Raw genomic sequence first — 23,843 nt, forward strand, 5'->3', positions numbered from 1 at the left:
TGTCCTGGGAAGGAGCAGCAAAACCTTCTGTCAAGCTCCCCTTCCTCTCCTATGCTCCATCTGCTCTCCAGCTAAGGGTGTCCTGGTGCACACCAGCAATTGCAGCCCCTGGCTGCACACACCTGCGTGCAGAGTGATCCATGTGAGGAGCCTTCCTCACACCAGAAGAGAGTGCCACGTCCACGTCCTGTTCACCTTTCTTTGCAGCCACCCCTCCCCACTGGTGTGACATTGCATGGCATGGCCAGTGGCTGGGGCCTGAGGACAGGGACATGGACATCATCCCAGGCATCTTGGAATGCATCCTTTGGGGGACCGGGAGCCGGGAGCGGGCCCCTGTCTGGCCCCTGGTACAGCACACACAAGGTAAGTGCCCAGCGTGCAGCACCAGCAACAAGAGGGCTTGGGGAGAGGGGGCCGCTAACTTCAGCCTCTCTCCTGTGTCCTCTGAAGAGTCCCATTCCAGCACCTGTTTGCTGCTGGCTCTGCTCCCTCTTCACCCCATTGTTCAGCCTGCACCACCCTGGCTCCCTTTCCAAGCAGTCCTTTCTGAGCAGGAACTGGGCAGAGCTGTTCTGTTTTGTGCTCGAGCAGCACTGGTTTTTGTCATCTGTGTTTCTGTCGCTGTCAGTGCTGACAATGGATTTAGGCAACTGCAAAAGAGAGACTGAAGTGGCCCCTAAGAGCTTGCAATTTGAAGCATCTGCTAACAATAAAAATGAATTGGAGGTTGATTAAACCCTTTACCTTTTCTCTGCTTTTTGTTTCACAAACTAGAAGGCATGGAAGGATACCCAAGATTCTTGATTTTCTCTGCATAAGAGGCAAACCACTTTGTCATGATGTAAAGTATTGGTATAAATTATGCATAAAATGGCTTGCAACTAGCTGCTCTCCTTTTTCTAGGAGCAGCCCAGAAGAAGGTAATAGCCTGAAGAAGGTCCCAAAAACTTTCCACTCTGGATTCTGCATTTGCTACTGGGTGGATATCCATTTGACAGGGTGCATTTTTCAGCCCCATGTTCTCAGAGCAAAGGAAAACTAAGAATTCCTGTGCACAGGTCACTGGAGCAGCAGAACTCCTGGCTGATGGCTGGTGGCAGTGCTTCCCAGAACCAGAGCTGGGGTCTCTTAATGGGAGATAAGAATGTGGAGCCAGTGGTTCTACTGTGGGTTTGTGAATTGGGATCCCAAGGCTGTGAGCTTGCCCAGCTGCCAAGAAGATGGCAGCAATAGGGAATTCCCATGGCATGGGGATACCCACCTGCATGTCCAAGTGGGAGGTTTTTGTTTCCTTGGAAAACCTCCCAGTCCTGCTCCTGTACTCCTTGGGGTTGTTGCATGAGTATTACTGTTTTTTAAATGTGATAGCTTTCTGGGTAGACCTTAATAATATTTTAGAGCTGCTTGGGTGTCTGTGGGTGAGTCTGATATTCTGTTCTTTTATTTACTTCAGTTGTAGCTTTGGAGCAGTAATGGGTAACTATGGGTCATGTGTTGACACCCACCTTAATTTTTCCAACAGTTAAATTCTTCTGTCCACCTCCATTTTCACATTTTACATTTTTGGAAGCCTCAGAGACAATTCCCTCCTCCCATTCATGGCTATCCTGGCTGTAATTCAGTGGATCATCCCATTTTCAGGTTTTCACACAAGGGCTCTCTCCCTTCCCCTTTTCTCATTTCATCCTCTTGGTTTGAAAAGGAGCTTTTTGTTTTCTCCCTCTACAAGAGACCATAACTGCACTGGCTCTGGTCTGACTGGGAGCAACCCAAGACAGCTGAGATGAATTACTTTTGGGGGAGTATTTTTCAGCCCCTTCAACCCCATCTAGAGGTGAAAGAGTGAGATCCCCTTTCAAGAGCTCCTACACATGAGGGGCTTGGCACAGCTGCCAATTGCGGTTGCCTAGTGCCACATGGGCATCGGACACATCCACACAGGAGCAGCAGATCTGATACATTCTTTAGGGAAATCCTTGGCACTAGAGTAGGCTTTCAGTGATGTCTGTAAACACTGAGCTCCTGGTAAAACTTACAGTGGTTGTGTCCATGTGGCTGTGTAGTATAATGCCTCTTTGTGTTGGAATTACATTTCCCTTTTGATTTAATTGGAATTATTCTCCTGAGAGGTCCCTCCATTTAATCAGGCTGATTGTATGCTAGCTGTTGGCATGAGGGTGGAATGGGGCACACATGGCCATGGGGAAAAACAGTGGAGGTAGGATTTCTTCTTGGCATCAGCATAGATATAGCTTGGTTGATACTGCTTGAGGAGCTGCATCTCTGAAATCAGCAATACCCAGGCCATGCTCCCACAGCCCTCCCTGTATAGGCAAGGGTGTGGGACATGGGTGTGTTTAATAGTGCAGTAAAATCTGATGAGATATGTACTTGGTTACCTGAAGTATTTCCTGCAAACTAATATTGCAATATTTTTGTGTCTGCTGGAGTAATGAGTGTAGGAAGCCACATGTGGGCTTTGTCTGCTTAATAGAAAGTGTATGTAATTGCCTCAGTGTAATACATTTTTATTTCCCTCAGGACTTCTCATAGGTTTTTACTTATTTACAATATTGTTGTTTATGGACAAAAACAATTTGCAGGATTAGTTGAGATTATTATCTACAGTACTGATCTTGGTTTGACTTTGTATTATCAGAGTAGGAGAAAACAGCTGTGTGAGAACAGTCACTGAGAGCTCAGATGAAATAGAATCATAGAATAGTTTGGGTTGGAAGGGACCTTGCAGGCCAGCTAGTTCCAACCCCCCTGCCACGGGCAGGAACAGCTTCCAAAAGACCATGTTACTCAGAGCCCCATAACAGCTCTTCTGTAACTCAGCATTTCACATCTGTTTGTGTGTAGACACTGTGTGTAGTTATTCAAGTGCAGAAGCTGAGCCAGAGATAGAAATTTATTTCACTTCTGCTTCTTTTTCCCTCTATGCCTGTCACTTCATAGACTCTGAGTTATTACTGGCTGCCCAGACAGACACCTCAAAAGATTCTCTTATTTGTTGGGTTGTAGGAATAAATAATTTCTGCTCTGTATTTAGGGGTTGACAATGCTGACAGTTCCTTCAGATGGATCTGTGGTCTCTTGTCCCCTTGCAGTCTATCAAAGCCCGTCAGTGCCTGATGCCTTGCGTGGTCTCATCAGTGAGTGGTGGTGGCTGCTATCAGGTGTGATGAGAAATCCCACAGATTAAGCAGACTCTTATAGAGGTTTTTCTACTCTGCCTTCTATCATGTAGATGAAATCTAGATTTTGTGTGGAATGCCACAATCGAGGTTTTTAGCTCATTCTGTTCAAGAGGAACATCTTCAGTGCTTCAACTTCTCTCTTTACTTGGGGTTGATGTCTAGTTCCACTTAGCCTCAGCAAGGTGAGAGCATCATTTGGTCCCATTTTTTCCAGTGCCTGCTGGTACTTCTGATGCCATGAGGGCTGCTTCATCTGTGCTGTGAGGGACCCCAGGCAGGAAGGCAGGGAGCTGTCTCCATGGAAAGATTTTCTCTCCCTTTGCCTTGGCTGAGGAAGCACCCCAGAAACAGTGGGGGTCTCTTCAGCTGGCACCATCACCAGAGAAAAATGTTGTCATGGTACATCCCTACAAACATTCACCAGGACATTTTAAACACTTAAGCAATGGCATTTCCAACCATGGCTTTCAATTAGGAAAAGCTCTAGAGCAAGTCAAGATGTCCCTAGGAAATGTGGATGGGAGTCAGAGGGCAGCATGGCCACAGCACAAGTGGATTTCAATCAGGACATCTTTCCTCTGCAGGAAGGAAGAGAAAGGCTGTCGAAATTGAAGGCAAACTCTCCTGGGGTTTTTAATGGTATTTTCTCAGTCACTGTAGGATACCTCACTTTCCAGTATCCTCCTGGATTCACTGTAGATGTTAGCTTTTTCAGGTTAATCAGTAAACCAGTCCCCGAACATGGGTAAAGTAGAGACAAATGTCCTCACCCAGCTTTCTGTTGGTGTACTCAACTGTGAAGACTGCAGTGAAGTTTTTCCTGTTCAACACCATCCCTTCAGCTCTTTATTCTAAAACTCTTCACTGAAAGCAAATAAGGGTATCAAAAAACTGACTCTATTTCATCCTGTTGTCCTTTACTTATCAGATTTCAGAGTCCATGAAGTTTCAGTTTCCTTTATCTTATTGGGAAATGTGTTTGGGAGAAAATGCATCCCATTTCTTAGGTATTAGGGAAATGTATATTATTTTCAGTCCTAATAAATCAAAACTTACAAAGAGGACTTTGTTCAACCTTTCAAATACAACCTTTTGGAATCTCTTATAGGGGAATTAAAATGTTAAATGTTATAATGAAGCACATGATCACAGAATGGGTGAAGTTGGAAGGAATCACAGAATGGGTAAGGTTGGAGATCATCTAGTTCAACCTCCCTGCTCAAGCAGCCCCCCCCCACTAGAGCACATTACTCAGAATTGTGTCCAAAAGGTTTTTGAATCATTCCAGAGAAGGAGTCTCTACAACCTCTCTGGGCAGCCTGTTTCAGTGCTCTGTCAGCATCACAGTAAAAAAGATCTTCCTATGTTCTGATGGAATCTCCTATATTTCAGTTTCTGCCCACTGCAGCTAGAAGCAAGAAGCATTGCATGATTTTCCACTGTTGTTCTGCTGTCAAGAATCCAGCAACTTTCCATGGTTTAGTGCCCATTTAACTAGTTTCTGCTAGAAAACAATTTGTGGCTTTGGCTCATAAATGCAGGACCCTCAACTGGGCTCACTTGCACACAAGCTCTCAGACTGCCAGAGCTGTAGGTCTGATCTGCTGAGGGTTGTGTTCTGATTAGCTTTAGTGTGACCAAGAAGCTGACATGAGAAGGCAAAATTGAACACTGGTTAGAAAATATTGCCCATATCGTTTTTTAACCTCATACATCCATTCTGCTGTGCTGAACATCAACTGTCCCTGCAGATGTAAAGATCACATCTCTGATGTGAAATGAGCACACAGCTTACAGACTGCAGCTTCCAGCTTAAAGAGAGATCGGCTGCTTAAGAGAGATCAGCTGCTGCTTGGGAACTTACTCATGACTCAAAGGTAAGGGAAATAAGTACAGGAAAGCATTATCCCTTTCCTGTCCCTTTTGCACAATACTCTAAGCATGTCTGTATCATCCCAGCTCTCAAATTCCATAGGGAAATGTAGGGTTTTTTTCCATCAACCACTGCAAGCAGAGTGGGAGCAAACCATGAAGCTGTTTATACCTATGAATATCGAGGAGGTTGGACATGGGGCAGCAGGTCTGGAACAATGGGAGAGCAGCCCAAAGACTGGAGGCAGTATGCAGTTTTATAAGCCTGCATGAGGAGTGACCTGCTTATCTGATTTCCACCAGGCACTTCTCAGGGTCCCAGAGCAGAATTTCCTAGTGTGTGTTATTGGCAGGCCTCTAGTATCCTGATTGTGTTCCCCCTACAAAGCCTGGAAGGAGTCATGTGCCTGTGGCAGTTTCCTGCTAAGCCCAGTGTAGTGCTGGTAGCAGAGAACAGCAAACCAACCCAGCTCTACATCCTGAGCTTGTGTGCAGCCTCAAAGTAAATGCTGATGATGGAAGAACTCAAAGTCCATCTATTCTGGACATTTTCTTCTCTTCAGTATTACTGGCAGAGCTGCTTGCAGGAGTGTTTCCTAGCCTGACAGAGAACAGAAGCTGGTGAGCAAAACAATTTTATTTAGGCTGATAGTTCACAATTCATTTTGAAGAAGTCTTGGTAGCTCTTCCTGGACACCTCATGCAGGACACTGGAAATGAATGCTCTTGCAGAGCTGGGGCCATGCTGTGCACCAGCTGTAGCTTGTCTGAGTGTCTGTGGTCTGATTCTCTCTGGGCTATTTTTCACAAATCTCAGACTGTTTTCCATGCTTCCTTTCTCAGCAGATGCTATGGTAAAATGAGTTTTAATTTTTTTCTGAGGACATTAAAGAACATTTGCATTTGATTTTTTTCTTTTTTTTTTTACTGATGATTGAGCTGACTGAAAGTTAAATGGGAGCTTTGTAATTACACTAATCTGTTTTAAGAGGCAGGATAATGTTAATTAGGAAATTTCTAGGCAATAAGGAACATTACAATACTTGTCATTTGTCAGAAAGTGGGGTGCAGCAGAGAGATGCAAACAAACTTGAGTCACTAATTACACATATCCTACCTAGTGCAGAATTTGGTTTTGCTTCAGACTGCTTCAAAATGGTATGTTAAAGAAAAATGGGGTGCATTGTGCAGGCTGTGTCTGATATCCAGCTTAGCCACTGACTAGAGGGCTTAAACTATGGAGCCAGCAGAGCAGGGCAAATCCTCCTCTTCCCTTAGTCTGCATTGAGCAGGAAAGACCAGGCTTGGAATGAATCTGAATCCCTACACTGCTTTGGACGTGCCTGGCTCAGTGTAGTGCTTTGCCCTTCCTGTTCCCAGCTTCTAGACTAGTCTACAAGTAATGACTTTAAGTTGGCTGTGGCCACTGTCTTGATTTTCAAGTCTCACAGCGTGTCTGTGAGTTGCAAAGTGATGTAAAGGTGAAAGTCTGGCTGCTCATACCAACACCTGTCTGCTCCTGAGATTTCATGAGGTTGCTGTTTGGATCTAGGACATTGCTGTCACACAAAGAAGTAGTGTTGCTCCCACCTTGAATCTGTGCTTCTGCTGCTTCATTTGCCCTAGCACTCATTTGACTCCTTGATGAGACAATTTGTCTGGGTAAATTGACAGGAAAATACTCACTGATGTAATTTTTAAAATAAAAGTTGTCTTTCATGTAAAATCATACCTGTAACACCAGCCCCTTAAGATTTTGTGATCCAAAGACTGCATTGCTCTTCAGAGCTTAAGAATGATCCTTCTTTTACTATGGTCTTATAGTCTGCCAAATCTGATTAAGTCCTCTTTGAAGGAATAAAAAAACCCCAAATTGCTCAAGCAGAAATCTGACCAAACTCAAAAACCAAGGCTTTAGAAAGATGAACAAACAATTGACTGTGCACTTCAGTCATAAGGGAGGTGGGGACCTTTGACTAACCTGGTAATTGAAGACTGGGATTATTTCATTTGGAGTTTTGGTGACATGTATAAACTGTTATGCTCATGTTTATAATGAGCAGTTGGGAGATATGTTTTCCATGCTTTGACTGATAGGGACTTTGAAACATGTGGCCAGCAGCTTCAGAGAACAGCCAGTTGGTGTGTGAATCAACACCAGGCCTGGAGCAGAGCTCTTAAGAAAGGGATATTTGCAATGTGCTCAAAAGTAAATAGTCAATCTCAAACTGAACAGATGTGTGCTGCTTAGACTGAGGTTGCACTGGTATAACTCCACTCTCCTCAATGACGTTCACGGCTGATTTACATCATCCCGGCTAAAAGCTTTGGCTTCATTTGGTGATATGAACTGTTTTGCCCATAATGGGGAAATGAAGAGAGATTATGGAACTGTGATAGCGAGAAATCACAGAATTGTTAAACTCTTGGATGAGGCACACAGCCGCTCTCTGGCTATATGTCCCTTTGTATCCTGCTGTATTTTGCAGGAACAACCCTGTAATGTAGAGGTGTATGGTGAAGTGCAAGGTTTGGAGGAAGTCCCTCCACACACAAAAACAATGACTCAGAGCAAAGCAATCACTGGCTTCTTGGACAGGACTTTTTCGTGGTGGTGGGGTGACATAGTAACATAGAAGTGCATATCCCTTTGTGGACAAGTCTACCTCTTGCTGACATTTAACTCCCTAGAACTAAATCAGCCTCATGGGAGATGAAACCTCCACCAATGTCCTAGCTAACATGTTGGATGATTTGTCTGTCATCCTGCTGGAAACAAAGTAATTTTGCCATCTGATACAGATTGTACTTGAAGCCCTTTTCTTCAACAGCCAAGGATATCGCCACTGTAAATATGTTCCTGTGAAAAACAACCAAAATATGGGGTTTGTGTGCATAACAGATTTGTACCCGCACAGTTAACTCTCAATTAAAACCTATTTTAATTTTTTGGGCTTGAGCTTGGGAGTAAATAGATTGTGACTCCATTTACTTTGCTTTATGACTCTAACCTACTATTTCTTAATGTTTCTTTTCCATTTTTATTTGGGGTATTGTTGTGGGTTTGGGGATTTTTTTCTGCTTTGTAATTGTCACAAGGTTCTTTTATATATTGACTTCTTATCACCTTATTTTCTTCCCTTTGTTTTTCTCTCTTTAAGTAACAGGCTTTTGCTCTCAGCAGTGACTAAAGCACCATGAACATTTTCATTCAGTATCTGTGTTATCATGCAGCAATGACTCAGTCTTCATGTCAAGATGACCAAGAGCAAAGCTTGTTGTGTCTGCAGAAGCTTCTGTCAAACAAATAATAGCTGCTTTCACCTGATCAAGTCTCTAGCTCCATCTCTTGACTATTGTACTTGTTTCTGCCAGAGTTAATGTTCTTCATAGTAATTTGTGTGGTCTGTGTTTTGGATTTATGATGAAAAAGTATTGCTAGCAATCAGGATGTTTAGTTACTGCTGAGCAGTGCTTGCACAGCACTGAGGTGTGTTTTGTTCCTCATACTGCCCCGGCGATGTGTAGGCTGGGGATGCACAAGAAGCAGGAAGGGGACACAGCTGGGACAGCTGACCCCAACTGACCAAAGGAATATTCCATACCTTTTGGTGTTGTGCTCAGCATATAAAGCAGAGGGAAGAAGGGGAAAAGGGGACATTTGGCATTGGTCCTCCTAGGTAACCATTACCCATGGTGGAATCCTGCTTCTGTGGAAATGGCTGAACACATACACCAATGGGAAGCAGTGAATGAATTCCTGATATTGCTTTGCTTCTCATGCAGCATTTGCTTTATCTATTAAACTGTCTGTATCTCAACCCACAAGTTTTTGCACTTTTATCCTTCCAACTTTCTCCTCCATCTTGCTGGAAGAGTGGCTCCAGCTGTGTGAGGCTGAGCTGCTGGCTGCTGTGATAACCACACATCAGAGGCTGCCAGGACAAACTGAAGAGCAGTGCATGGTTTAAAAAGCATGCAAGTGAGAGATAATAGCATCTGGCTCATGAAAAGGATACTCAGTTCTCCTTCATCTCTCCAATTCCTGAAAAGGAATTTATCTTCCTCACCCCATTTCCATAGTAATCCCTGTCAAGGATAATGTCTATAACCATTTTATCCTATACTAATGCTAAAATAGCAGGAAAAAAAAAAGACAGCAAGTTCTATATTGGAGAATCCACATAAGATACAGTTGCTGAAAGACCAACAATACTCAAAACTAGGGGAAAAAGCATCACCACCTTGTTATCCCTGTAAGTACAACAGAGCATATAAAAAGGTGTTAAAGGTATGTAGAAGGGATCATTCAGCTACTCTGATCTTAGTTTTCTCTTGCAGAAGGCAACTATGAAGTAGATGCTTTGGATTTTTGTGAACTAAACACCTACTCTTTATGTCAGCATTTACCATGGATTACAAAATGCTAATAATACTTTATATTTTAAACCAGTAAACTACAGTTTGTAGTAAAATGTCAAAATGAACAACTGCAATATGTCACAGAGCCCGCTACCTATATCTCAGGCCCTTGCAAGAAACTTGCATGTGAGGCCATTTCTGTAGAGATTATTTTTTATTCCAAGATTTGCATCTTACAGTTTTTAACATAAGTATCTGCAAACTAAAAGCATCTAGCCAAGTGTTTGTGTGTATTCACCCATCTGCATACATGTGAATATTTCAGGGAGTGCAGGGCCTCTTGTTTTAAGTCACCACTGATAATCTAGCAGTTGTTTATATTTAAATGAATAATGCTGCTAAGCAGAAGGTTCTGCCTTCTGGAGTCCACCCATTTTTTCACATTAGGAACTATCTGTAAATGATTAACACTCTAGAAATCAAACTAGGAGAGCCAAGTGCGAGAGGCGCAGGAAGGAAAGCAAGAGAACTATTGCAGAGCACCCCTCCTCTGCAGGAACAACAGACTGGAAGAGCCTTTGGGCAGCTCCTTCCCCTGCCATAAAATCAAGTAATTCTTTAAACAGATGGATCCAACTTCATTCTAATTGCAGTCAGGTATTTTCTTTTTTCCCTGCCCTGTTGTTACTCCTGTTAGAATATTTCTGAAGTGCCACTGGCTTGGAAGCATTGTGGTTTCCTGCCTGTGTTTACCCCCGTCTGACATGGGTGACTTTGTGTTTCAACAACTGAGCATGTTCACTCAGGTTGTGATGTGGAGAAGCATTTTCTTTGAAGATCAAAGGAAGGGTTAGTTACAGCTAACAGAAGATTATTTGGGTTAGAATGGGAGACAAGCCTGCCTTTGTTTGAAAGTGATGCTGCAGAGGTGCATGCTGGAAGAGGTATGCCATTCCTCTCAACTGGAAAAGGGAGATTCTTGTATAAAAATTCTTTTGAGGGTTTGCTAAATAATGTATTGAGCTGGTTACATTTCTCTCAGGGTTTTCTGTTTCTGATTGAGGTGGAGTCAGAAATAGCTCATTTGTACTTTAGCAAGACTTGTACTACAATAACAAGAGGGAATGAGCTCTCTGTGCTTGGCTTGGAGGCACATGTGTGTGTACATGCAGAAGTTGTGTGTGCATGCAGAGCGAGACATCTCTCTGAGAGTACTCCTTGTGCCTTGTTGTAACACTGAACAGTTCTATTTACTCACTTGTTCAGATAGCTCCCTTTTGAGCTTGTCTCCAGCTTTCCATAAGCCTTGTGTCACCTTCTTGGCTCTCAGTTTGGGGGTCCAGAGAGCCACATTAAGTATGTGATTGGAACAGCACAGCCTCTCAATGTGAACCAGACTGTAGCTTCTGGGGATTAAAATTCCTAGTCTTGGAGTGGTGTGGCTTGGAGCTTACCTTGTACACCAGGAATTAGCTGGGGTCAAACAGGAATATCCAGAAAGCCTGCTCCTGGGTAGCAATAGAAGCATATCCTCAAGCCAACTGGCCATATTGTGGGAGAAGCTGGTCAGGCAGTGCTAGCTTGCCTCCCTGTTTCTCTTGTGGGACCTGGAAACTGGCAAAAGTTTATAATCCTATTCTTGCTCTTCGTGGTATTTAATTTCTGTAGTTGCCATGGAAATGATATGTGATGGTACTTGAGAAAATCTTTTATTAAGATGTTTTCAGCTATGATTGATGTTTTTATACAGTCATGGGAGAGGTTTTTATTTGCAATCTAGCAGGCATTATTAAAAATATGAAATGGTCTTTGATTATGCAGCAAATTAGCCCAGGAACTAAAGTGTCCCAAAGTATCACAGGCTGCTCATGGAAACAGTGTAAAGATCCATTCTGCCCCTTCTCCATTCTCCCATTTATTTCTAGTTTTAAGATTTCATTCCTGACAATAAGAAATTGAAATGTAGAAATTGAGAGGTTTGGTTTTAACTCTTCAAAAAGAAAAAAAAAATTGCTACTCGTAGTGGTCTCTTAAAACTACCTGAAAGTAGGTTGTAGTGAGGTGGGTGATTCTTGTCTCCCTAGTAACAAGTGATAGAACAAGAAGAAATGGCCTCAGGTTGTGTCAGGGAAGGTTTAAATAGTACTGTAGGAAAAGTATCTTCCAAGAAAAGGTTTTCAAACACTGGAACAGTCTACCCAGGAAGCAGGTTGAGTCACCATCCCTGAAGGTGGTTAAATGACACGTAGATGTAATGCTTAGATTTTCAGTGGTGGACTTGGCAGTGCTGGATTAATGGTTGGACTGAATTGTCTTAGAGGTCTTTTTCAACTTAAATAACTCTATATTTCTAGGCTTGTTAACGATACAGTGGGTGGATATGTTTGTATATAACATTAGTAAGCACATAAAAATTACTGTAGTTACATTATTTCACAGTTCACATTCTCCAGCTTGGTTTATTACTTGCTATGTATATGAATTAAAATAATCAGAGTGGTGAATATAATTAGGATCTCATAATTAGGAAAGTGATTAAAACCCAGACATAAATAAAAGAGTTCCACTTCTGTAGTTGCTGTATCCTCTGAAGTTCCCCCACCTTTTCATAACTTACCAGACTCTCATTCCAGCCTTTGCAATTTGTTATTTTTCTGGAAAACGTTAAATTTTACATTTGTGAGGCAATGTAGTTACCAAGTTTTCTCTCTCTATTCGTAACAATGATGATGCCAAATGTTTTAACTCTCTCCTTCTCTTATATTGAACAATGCCCTTTTTCTTTTATGTCACAGTGAAAAAATCAAATGTATTTTCATTTCATGTTCCCACACTGGTAATTGCCCTTTTACTCTTATTTCAGCTGTCCTTCAGTATTTCATATGGACCTTAACTGATATCTGAGTATATGAATTGCACTATGAAAACCATTGGAACAAGGACCTTGTTTTATTTATACATCTGTGAAGTACTAAGTACAGCCAGAGCTCTGTGAATAATAATAGCTAAATGATAAATCTCTCCCAATTCCACATGGTAGCTCTTTGAAAAATATGTTTTTTGTTAAGGACTCTGAATTCCTTTTGCTTCAGAGTTAACTCATAAATGGAAGTTTAGAACATGTTCCACCCCTTTCTCTTTTTTTAGTAAGATCCATTGCGGTCTGACAAAATCCCAATTATTTGAAATGTTGCATAGCTTTTGAAACAGTACACACCATTAAATTTGTTGGGAACACCTTTAGATCTCAAATTCGTAGAGAAATCAAGAAAAAATAGGAACAACAGTTTAACTAGCCTTTATGAGTAAGCCTACAACAGATATTTAAAGTGTTTGGGGTTTTTTCTGCTCATCAGTTCAATTTATAGGCATAGCAAGTTTCCATAAATAATGGTGTATACCTTTTAGTCAATGCAAATTATGTTCCTTTTCCTAAGTTTTCATTTCACAGACCTGGCAACCGCAGTTTAATATGCTTTAGGAAAACACACATGTAATATGGATAAATTGCATTTCACCGTATAACTGAGTCTCCAATGCAGATTTTAGTCTGCCAGTGATAAACTTAGTAGAATTATTGCCAAAGATACAGATTTCAGCCTGGCTTTCATTTGCCATAAAACCCTTATTTTACTTTGACAATAAATAGAGACTTTGCATGCAAAATGTCGCTTTAAAATACTGTCAGAATGATGTGAAAAGGTTCTCTGGTAAACAAGCATCAGGTCCTGCCTGAGTGCTGGGAGCAGGACCATACCCAGCCAGTGCCACACTGCTGCTCACATATTTTGAATAACAGTGTGCTGCCACTCCAGCTGACAAATGCATTTCTCCTGACTGATGGTTCAAACCTCCCTCCTCTACGCCTCAGCTTGTGCAGGACCCTCACGTGGCTGGGATGGGGATGCCAGGTGAGTGCTGAGGGTGCCTTGCTTGAGGCAAATTTGTCATTTCTTGAACTCATTTACCCCAGCACCCCCTGTACAGGTCAGTGTCACCCCTGACAAATTGCACAGGGTCACCAGTTTAAAACCCTTGCTGTGGATTGTGAATTTTGACCCAGCTTTAGTGTTAAACATTGGCACGTGGCTGATAAAGAACATAATGGTAATGGGGTATGTTTTGGATGGATTATTTCAGGCACTTAAGCAAGGCAGTGAGGGAGCGGCAGGCCAGAGGAAAGCATTCCTCAAACCCGTTTTGCCACCAAGTAAAATGCTAGCAGATCCACAATCTCAATCCATGGTCTGTGTGCTCAGGGGTTGTCCAGGAATGACTTCAAAGTGGGTTGGTGATTTTCATGGCTTGTTCCAAAACATATTAAAGTGAAGTAAATTAAATTTCTGTATTATTTTTTATTTTCTGGAAAACTTAAGGGCAAGATGTTTCTGTGACAAGCCTCATGCATTTGGAAGCAGTGGAAGAAAGTGTCAACAGTTTGAAATCTGGGGTCTGACAAAGTGGCCTGTGTGCTCAGACAGATGTTTCGGTGATGAAGAAACTTGCATTTTATGCCAGCAGTTTTGAATATTTAAAGCTCTTTCCTGTAGAAGTCCTTAGTTGACTGAAGTAGTACCATGGCTCTGAAGTTGTGTCTGCAACTGAATTCCCCAGCTGAGGTTTGTCTTGAGACTTATGTGTGGGAAGCTCTGCAGTGCTGTGGATGATATCACAACTGGAAACTCAGAGTATGATGTTTATTACTTATTAAACTGGCTGTTCCAGCAGTCCTTTAGCTTCTGAAAGATATTAAATGGCAGACACTGCTCAAATAATGAAGCCTTTCCCATGATAATATGGGAACAGAAGGGCTCTGGTGGCTTTCAGGGCAGTACAGCAATTTTGTGATCGGTCTTCAGTTGCAGGTTGTCTTTCATTCATGTATGGTTTTCCTAGCCTGAGATATGCTTTTTCTCCTCTGAGCGTTGCTGTATGTGGTAACCCTGGTTCATTAGAAAGTGCCTGCTGATTTAAGATTCACTGTGTTTTGAGATGTTTGCAATGTAATTTTCCTTTTTACTGCATTTTCCCCCATCTTTTAATTTAATATAAGCATGTGTGAGTATGAACCTGCATGAGACAGTTTTGCCATGCTGTAGCTGCATGGTGTTGCTGTACTTTCATCTCATCTCCCTGAATGGATCCATGTGATATTTGACCTCCTTAGGGCATCGTACTCTGCTCTTAATCTTTAGGGGTCTGTCCAGCCCTGGCTTTGGAAGCATGGTGCTATCACCATGCTAAGCAGAGCTCATGAACACCTGTCAGCCTGGAGCAGGCAGTGCAGTATATATGCCAACAGCAACGCTCAGGTGAAACATGTGGCCATTGCCATAAGATGACCTGAGCCATGAGGGTAAGGTTTGAGCCCAGCCTGCTGCCTTGATCGTACACGTGCACTGCTTTTTCTTGTGTGCAGACCAGGAGGTTGCCTCAGTTAGGCACAGAGGAGTGTCACAGCATAAGGATTTTAAGCTAAAAGATGGTAGATTTAGACTAGGTGCTAGAAGCTTTTCACAATGAGGGTGGTGAGGCACTGGAACAGTTTGCACAGAGGAATTGTGGATGCCCCATTCCTGGAAATGTTCAAGGTTGAATGGGGCTTTGACCAACATGGTAGAAGGTGTCCTTGCCCATGGCAGACAGGTTGGAATTAAATTATATTTAAGCTCTGTTCCAATCCAAACCATTCTGTGATTCTGTCTTGGTTTGGAAAGACAGGTGTCTGCTAAGGAAGGCAGGAGCCTCCCCTGAAATGGAAAAAAAAAAAATGTAGACCCCTTCCCTCCAAGCTGTTAAAAATCTGAAATTAAGGGGGGCTCTCAGGCAAAAATATGGGAGCAGGAATAACAGTTCTTTATTAGAGGAGAAAATAAAAAAATAAAATAAACAATGCAGTGAACCAAAACAACACTGACAGAGTCAGAATACAACCTGACACCCTGTTAGTCAGGGTGTTAGCAGTCTAATTAGGAATTATGGCTGCAGTTCTCCTAGAGTATCAGGTATGGTTCTGCTGGAGCAGTGATCCTGTAAAAAAGGGGTGTAGTCTTCCTGCAGTGGAAGATGCAGCTGTTCCTCTGGGAAATCCAGTGCAGGAAAAGCCGTGCTGGTGTTCCAGAAATTCAAGATTATATCCAGTTAGGAATGCTTGGCTCCTCCCTCTGGGCAGAGCATCTCACAATGGGATGCTGCAACTTTTATCAGTCATGCAGTGACATTCAATAGACCATTAACAGCAGATATCTCCCCGGGGCAGGGAGGTAATTGCCACACTTCTAACAGATGGAATTGAATACATCTTGCCTTGCAATCTAGGACAGATTCTCCAAAAAGTGAATTGACCTTTGTAAGTTTGTTTCTGTTCAGACACAGGCTGATCATCATGATAGAAATCTTATGTGTCCCACAGTGACATCTGAGCCAAGCTCACAGGTACCTGGTGAAGCAGCCACTGTGGTGCAAAAGCAGTTGCTGTTCTGGGGAGGACACCCATGATGCAGGGCATTGGAAAACTCACTGCTGGAGATTTGATTCACAGTCTCTAGAGGCACTCAGGTCATCATCAGTACCCACACATGGATCTGATTTAGCACATTATTTTAGATGACCAGTGGAACACATGACCTCATCCTCTGCTCACCAGCTGCATTCAGGAGCTGGATGGAGACCCGCTTGTGGTCTGGCTAAAGATCAATGGTGTTTTCTCTGTGGTGTGCTGGTTGCCTACTGAGTCCTGTGCAAGGTTTCTGACCCCCAGCTGAAAACTGGGAGGAAGGAGCTGCAAGGGGTTGCATCTAGAGATGCAGCCATAACGATAGGATCAGCCTCTGGAACAAGAAGAGCCACAGTGAGACTGAGAGACTGAGTTCTCAGCTGGGAGTAGTGGGGATTTGTTACAATTACTAATGTAAGTGCAATAAAACGATGGGGTAAATGAGGGGGCAGTTTCTGTTTTCTATTCCCTTCTGTCTCCTTTTTCTTAAACACTTCATGACACAAGGCTGACAAGGCCACTTCTCCACCTCCTCACAAGGGAGCATGTTGTCATTTAAAAAGTACAAGTCTTCGGGAGCAAGAAAACAGTTTTGATTTATTTGCTGTTCTTTGAAGCTGCTGTGTGGGCAGGATGAAGTGGTCAAACTTTGGGCAAGATCAGTGCTCAGGATTTGATGCTACAGCATTAAGGTGTAAGGAAGGAAAACTTATCCCCTCTGCTTCTGCAAGGCCTGGGTGGTGTCCATGTGACAGCATTTCCCCAGAGTGGAAGGAGGCTGCTACGTCCCTGTAACAGTGAGTGCTGATCTCAGCAGGGATGTCCTTGCTGAGGTGTCACATCACACACTTCCCACTGGCTCCAGCAAGGTGTGTTCCCAGAGCATGAAAAACATTGTGTGTGTGTGAGAGCCCAGAACATGCTGCTGGATCCCAGTGGAGAATCCTGGGGAGAGGATGCAAGAGGGGAAGGACCTCCAGTGGCCATGCACCAAAGGCTGTGGGCTAAAATATTGAGTAATGCTTCTCACTGAATGCTTCTTGTACGCAAGCTGTGGCACTGATTCTGTAATAGTTAGCAGAGGGAGCCCTCTCACTTCCTGCTTTCTTGTCTCTAATTCCCCTTGGACCCATCAGTCATGTCTTGGTGACACCTGGCAGGCAGCCAAGCACTTCTCTCAGAGCAGTTCTGTTGTCTGCTTCTCCTGCTGACTCCAAGCCCCTACAGAAACACAGGGGCTGGAAACAGTTGGATTCTGCTGCTTGGCTTAAGTATTATATTTGATTTATAGTAAGGCCGTTGTTTCTTCACACTTTTGGGGATGCCTTTGCTTAGTCTGGGAACTATCTAGCCACAATAACAATCCCCCCTCCAAGTGCTTTTGGGACAACATGTTGCTCTTTATAAATGTTGAGGGGTAACAGTCTCTGTGGCTGGTAGGCACTGCCTGTTCAGAGTTGTCCAGGGACCTTCTTGGGTAAGTCTCAAGAAACATGAGGCTGTAAGCACAGAGTTGGATGCTGCTCTACAGGCTGGAAACATTTGTTATGCTGGGTTATATTACCATGACCTTGTTTATAAAAACGGATGGTATGTTTGTCTTCTCTACAAGCTAATGGGGCTCCTCACAGCACTATAGAAATCACCTTGAATGGGTTTTTAATACACTTAGGATGACTTGCCGTGTCAGAACATTTTGAGAGTGGACAGGGAGTTCTATCAAGTCCGTGTTGTTTGACCTTGCTGAAATGGCATTTTTAAATGACTTCTTTCTAAAACAATGAATCCTGCTTGAGTGTTTTTAATTTCTTGGCTTCATAGAAAGCTTGCAAATCTTACTGAAATTTAGACAGCGTGATTAGGAAATTATTTAATGAAATGACACAATAAATTAAAGAAATTTTCAGGAGACCTATGTTCCTGGCTGCCCTGTCAAATAGTGGATATGTTAGCACTTAAGATAATTGTGTTCCAATAGGAATGGTTTGATTGCTGATGGCTTTGCTTCTGGATAATGTAAAAATTTGGTCCTTTTTCAGGGGAAAAAGCCCTGTCTGGGGTTTTCAACTGTCTAGTTTTGTCTTTTATGAGATTTAAGAAAGTGTTCTACTGAAGGACAGCAAAACCAGCAAGCCTTTCCATTCCCACTTGTTTACTACTTACTGCTTACTACTTATTACTTACTACTTACTACTACTAAGCCCTAGTCAGCTATGCAGAGGTATTTCTTATCACTTTACTCACTGCAGCATGAACCCAGTGACTGAGAAGTACAATAATTTGGTTTTGATTGGGTCATAATGTGCTATCAGAAAACCACAATTATATTGTTCTTCTTAAACTAATAAATATTTTTGCATTTCTTTGCTTTGTGATTTGCAGACTCAGCTGTTTGGAGTTTTACTTGCTGCTGCTTCAAATTTTCTCATCAGTGTCTCTTTGAATATACAGGTATGATATGGTTTGTCTTTATTCAGTGTTGTTTATATTTAGCAAATACTTACATTGCAATTTAGTTTTGATGAAGTTAAAAATGCAACTTTTGTTGCATTTAATAAACCATCTCTCTTTCATTAACTGTAATCTAGCAGTGCCCTGTTATAGTTGCAAAGAGTTGGGAGTTGTTGGGAGCTCTCAGCCTGTTCTGTGCTGTGATTGTCATACAGGAATAGAAGAAACATTCATAACTCCTCCTTCTTTTAAAGTGCCAGAAAGAAATACCAGCAGTGAGTCACTTGTGGTCCCAGTGAACCTGGGAGTAAGGAAGGGTACTATAAGAGACTGTATCAAAAGCTTTGCTGAAGTCCAAAAAAATTACATTAACTGGCTTTCCTAGATCAGCTAGGTGGGTTACCCTGTTACAGAAGGCAGTCAGGTTTGAGAAGCAGAACTTTCTCCTCATGAAGCTGTGCTGGCTGTGACCGATGACTGCGTTGACCTTGAGGTGTTTTTCAATACCTCCCAGAATAATCTTTTCCCTGATTTTACTGGCACTGAATTGAGACTGACAGGTCTCAATTCTGATTCCTGTCTGACTGGCAGGAATTTTTCAGGGTTCTCCTTCTTGCCCTTCTTGAAAATTAGGACAATGTTCACCAGCTCCCAATCAGGTGGGACCTCTCCAGATTCCCAGTTCAAAAATCAAGAGAGATTTTGCAATTACATCAGATCATTCTTTGAGGATTCTTGGATGAATCCCATCAGGCCCTATAGATTTGTAGGGATCCAGCTGGAGGAGTAGATCCTGCACAAGTTCAGGGTCAGCTGGGATTTGATCATTCTCCCAGCCATGGTCCTCCACCTCAGAGCACTGAGACCCCCTTGGTCCATCATCTCTGTTGAAGACAGAGGTAAAGAATGCATTAAACTCCTCTGCCTTGTCCATGTCCCTGTTTGTGAGGTGCCCATCCTCATCCTGTAATAGGCTGATGTTATTTCTATGCTGCCTTTTGCTATTATAAAACTGAAACGTCTATTGTTATTGTCCACCACATTTCTGTCCATCTTCAAGTTGAGCTTTGGCCACATGAATTTTCTCCCTACAGTGGCAAGCTGCATCTCTGTATTCTTTCAGGTCACCTGAACTTGCTTCCACTGGGAACACACCTTCCTTTTTTGCCTTAGACCCAAAAGAAGATCCCTGTTCAGCCAAGCCAGCCTTCTGCTTGACTTCTGACACTGGGGAACTGCTGCTCCTGTGCCCGTAGGAGGTGATGTTTAAAAAGTTACCAGCAGTGACAGACCCCAGCACTACTGAAACATTTCCCAGCGGACTTTTCTAACTAGTTCCCTGAGCAGCCTGAAGTCTGCTCTCCTCATGTCCAGAGCTGAGGTTTTCCTGCACTTTTCCTCCTGTCAACAAAAATTTTAAACTCAAAACATTTCATGGTCTTTGTGGCCAAGACGGCGCCAGTCACCACGTCACTCACGAGAGTTGACAAACAGCAGATCAAGGAGGGCATCTTTCTGAGTCAGCTCCCTGAGGACCTGTTCCATAAATGCATACAGACATAAAGGTTTTTACAATATTGGACCCCAAAACAACTTTGGCCAATTTAGTTTTTCTTCTGCAATTAAGATAAAATAATCTGAGTAAACACTATTTAAAATTATAAAAATAAAGGCAGGTGTTGCCCTTACAGCTTTGGTAAAGCATTGTAGGATGCCAATTATAAAATCCTTTCTGTTTTAATAATTAGAATACATACTCAGTAGAAAGTTACATTTTTCATTATAATCTGTATCTTGTAGGCTTCATTGTATTTTGAGGTCTTCTAACAGAAGTTTTTAAAGCACAGAAGACATTGTTGTGTAAATTGTCCAGAAGTGTTTTTGCTAGCTAGTATTTTAGGAGTTGTACAGGTCTCATATAGAGCTACTTATTGCTTTCTCTGTAAAGGATGAAATAGGAAGTTGTGGAATATGAAAGCTTCTGTTCATAGAAACCCAATTTATTAAAGCTAGAGGTTCTTCAGTGATTCCCTTCTATTTAAACATCATTAGCTGGAAAAATCCCATAGAAAGAAACCTGTTTAGCCAGAGGAGGCAAGTTGAGATGACTGCTGCCTTTCCAACATGAGTACCAACCTGTGGGTAGTTACAGTGCTAGGACAGGCTCTGGGAAAACCTCTGAAGTGGAAAGATAAAGGTGAAGTGAAGAAAAGTAAAGGTGAAGTGGAAATTCAGTCTAGCCATAATAATGAGGCTGTTCAGATTTCATATCTTTTGTCTGCTGAGGGTACTGAGTGCCAAAGTAGATGCTTTGCAAGGGGATGTACCAAGGCATACAAGCAGGCTTCTATTGACTTGCAATCATAACAGCCCTTACTGGATTTGAACTATCAGCTTTTTAAATGCTGATTTGGAAAACCCAATGGCTCTCTTTGCCATGTGACAGAAAATTTAAACTGAAATTTTTTTATCCTTTAAATTAGGTCTTCATTTAGTAACTGTATCTTCTCAATATGAATAATGACTTTCCCTAGATCTCAGCATTTATTTTCACACTCCTATTAACTGGACAGGCAGGCCAAATTTTTTTGTTCTGTCCCTTTCTGACCATGTAGTCCATTATCCTGCTTCTCTTCCCTCCAGCAGGTTGTCTACTAAAGAACAGCTCATCATTTGCTATGTATTTCAGCTGAGTTATAAACAGCCTCCACCTAAATACCATTTGTACACATCACTGTGCAAAGAAAACAGACATCTGGAGAAAGAAGGCTGTAGGGGAGTTGCTGAGCTCACCTTCCTGTGTTTGCTGCACATCTTTTCAATCTCACTGTGCCTTCAAAAGCTAATCCTACAAGAATCTGGGGTGAAAATACATCTCAGGATTCAGTTAAGAATTTGTCCTATTTAATTTTTGGCAGAAACTTGGCTTCTTGAATAATAATTTGACTATTATTTAATATTAATTTAATTTGTATCTTTATTGGGCTTTTTTTTATTTCTTTGTTTATATGAATGGAACACCCATTTTGGATGGGTGGCTCAAGTTTTATTTCCTTTTGCTCTTTTTCTCATTGGAGGGCTAAACTTCCTCCTAGACTTTAATCCCCTGAGCACGCTCCAGAGCATGAAGCTGCAGTAATGTGCTGCATCTTCTCAATAAGAGCACTGAATAAGACTATGGAGTATTAGACACTGCTGTTTGTCCCAGGCTCTGTCAAGTAGCCTACAGAGAAGGATGGGAGTATGAGGAAAATCCTTTACAACTTCTCTGGGCTCTGCAGGGGCACTTCTAAAATCAAATATCAAGTGATGGAGAAAAAAAAATATTTTATGACCATTTGTACTGTAATAACTGTATCATTTTATTTCCACCTTTTTTGACCCATGTGCAGAAAGACTTCAGAGTAATTTGAGAAAGGAAATTATAATCTGCAGAATTAATTTGGTAAACATTGCATCATTCCCAGTTATGACACTTTCTTGATGGGGACTGCCTGGACTCTGTTTCAGAGGATCAGTGTGATCAAAAAAAAAATTGTCTTGCTATATACACGTCCTTGCTGTACAGCCAGAGAAAAAAGAATTACTACTTGCGCCAATGATACCTTCTTCATGTAACAGCAAGTGTTGATGAAGTATTACTTGAGTATATGTTGTGCCTGTGCCAACTGTTTTTTCTTTAGAAAATAATGCTTTACTTATGATCTCCTTCTAAGGTCAAACAGGAGACTGTAGTCAAATCATAAATTCTATTTAATTAATTTAAAGTCCTCCCTACAGAAGATGTGATTAAGTGCTGCCTTTTTCATTTTGAAAGTATATTTGTGGTGAGGATAGGTTTCACAGACAGGAACACCCTGTTGTCTGTTCCCCCTGTCCCAGTTTGTTGCCACAGTTCTGATTCTACCCCGTCTTTGAGTGTTCTGATTCTACTATGCCTTTGAGTGTTTCCAGATTCAGAGCACAACTGCTGAGCTTTGCTTTGAGACAGGAGCAGATGTGTGCAGTGATAGCTAGGAAGCACTAGCTAGTATTCACTTAGCATTTTTTAGGTTTATTCAGAGGCCTAATTTTTCAGCCCTTTCTACCATGGCTAAGAAAGCACATCTGAAGCAGCACTGAGTTAACACAAAGCTCTGCAATAACAAGCTCAAAGTCCTGTTTAAAAAGAAAACCTCGATGCACCTGGAATTTGACGTTGACAGCACCCTTAATTATTCCACTTTTGTCAGACATAAGAACACAATGGAGGTCTTTCTACTCATGCCTGTTCCTAATAATTAATTTTCTAGAAATGCGCTCATCTCCAACTGGCTTGTCAAGCAGAGCAGAAGCCCTACTACATGAGCAAGCTGTGGTGGTGTGGGATTACCCTCCTGGGGCTTGGAGAGGTGGGCAATTTCACAGCCTATGGATTCGCCCCCATTGCTCTTATCGCTCCACTGGGATGTGTTTCTGTTATAGGTGAGACCATTTGCCATTTCTTGCTCAAATATGTGCTTTAATCAAATGCTTGCTTCTGGCTAGAGTAATAATACCACAGAAACTGCAGCAGGAACCCAAGAGGAAAATGTTAACGTCGTGGTTTGAAAAGAAATTATTCATATAATTACATGAGCTGACAGTTTGACAAAAACTGTCTACTTAAATCAAAGGATCTTCTAATATATTTCTTTTTCCATGGTTTTCTCTTTTGTGTCACTGTGCTCTGCTAGCTCCTGCCCAGTGCTGTAAGTGTTGCCAGCAAAGAGGGGGACGGGCATCCTGCTGCATGCTCAGAGCTGTGCTCTGATCCTGAGTACTTACAACACATTTTCTGTGTTACCATCACTCCAAGTGGTTTCTGCTGCCCGTTTGCTGCCCATCACCACGATTCATGTTGATGTGGACAAACTTGCTTGACACTCTGTAGTGTGTGACAAAAAGGGCCTAGAAATTTCCAGAAATGTTTTGTACATTTATGGGCATTACCAAACATGTTCCTTTGTTCCTTTATGTACAGATTATTTGGACTTTAGCTGAAGTGATAGGATCTCACTCTTTACTTCAGGTGGGTTTTTTTGTTATTAAGGTGCTCAGGTATGAGATGTCTGTTTCTTTGACAAAGTAACACACATTTAAAAATATGTCTTTATGTTGTGCTAGTGTAAAGCAGGGTAGACAGGGCAATGTTGTACAGAAGCTGTGAAAACAGGAATAGAGGGTGCAGCTACATTCCTTAACCTGGTCACTTCACATCCACAGCTGAAACATCCAGGACTGAGAGATCTCAACAGCTCTGTATATGCTGGAGCTCATTTACTTGCTATTGGCAAGTGATAACATTGCAAGGTCTCCAGCTACCATTTGCATGCTTGGAAGTGACATTGCAGTGAGTGATTCTCCATGGGAAGGTAGAAAACATTAAATACCTTCCCAGTGGACTGCAGCTGTAGTGGAAGGAAGCAGCTAACATT

At 42.1% G+C, this 23,843-nt stretch overlaps 1 protein-coding gene across 1 annotated transcript in view; it reads left to right on the plus strand.

Annotated features, from left to right (window-relative positions):
- Nucleotides 1-272: 272 nt before the first annotated feature.
- NIPAL2 (NIPA like domain containing 2) overlaps nt 273-23,843 on the plus strand; it is a 52,070-nt gene continuing 28,499 nt past the window's right edge. The window contains 4 exon segments of the mRNA XM_068184169.1: nt 273-290; nt 292-366; nt 18,319-18,387; nt 22,680-22,851. Coding sequence (XP_068040270.1) covers nt 273-290; nt 292-366; nt 18,319-18,387; nt 22,680-22,851 — 334 coding nt within the window.

Source organism: Anomalospiza imberbis, chromosome 1 (genome assembly GCF_031753505.1).
Source record: "Anomalospiza imberbis isolate Cuckoo-Finch-1a 21T00152 chromosome 1, ASM3175350v1, whole genome shotgun sequence".
Taxonomy (NCBI): Eukaryota; Metazoa; Chordata; class Aves; order Passeriformes; family Viduidae; genus Anomalospiza; species Anomalospiza imberbis.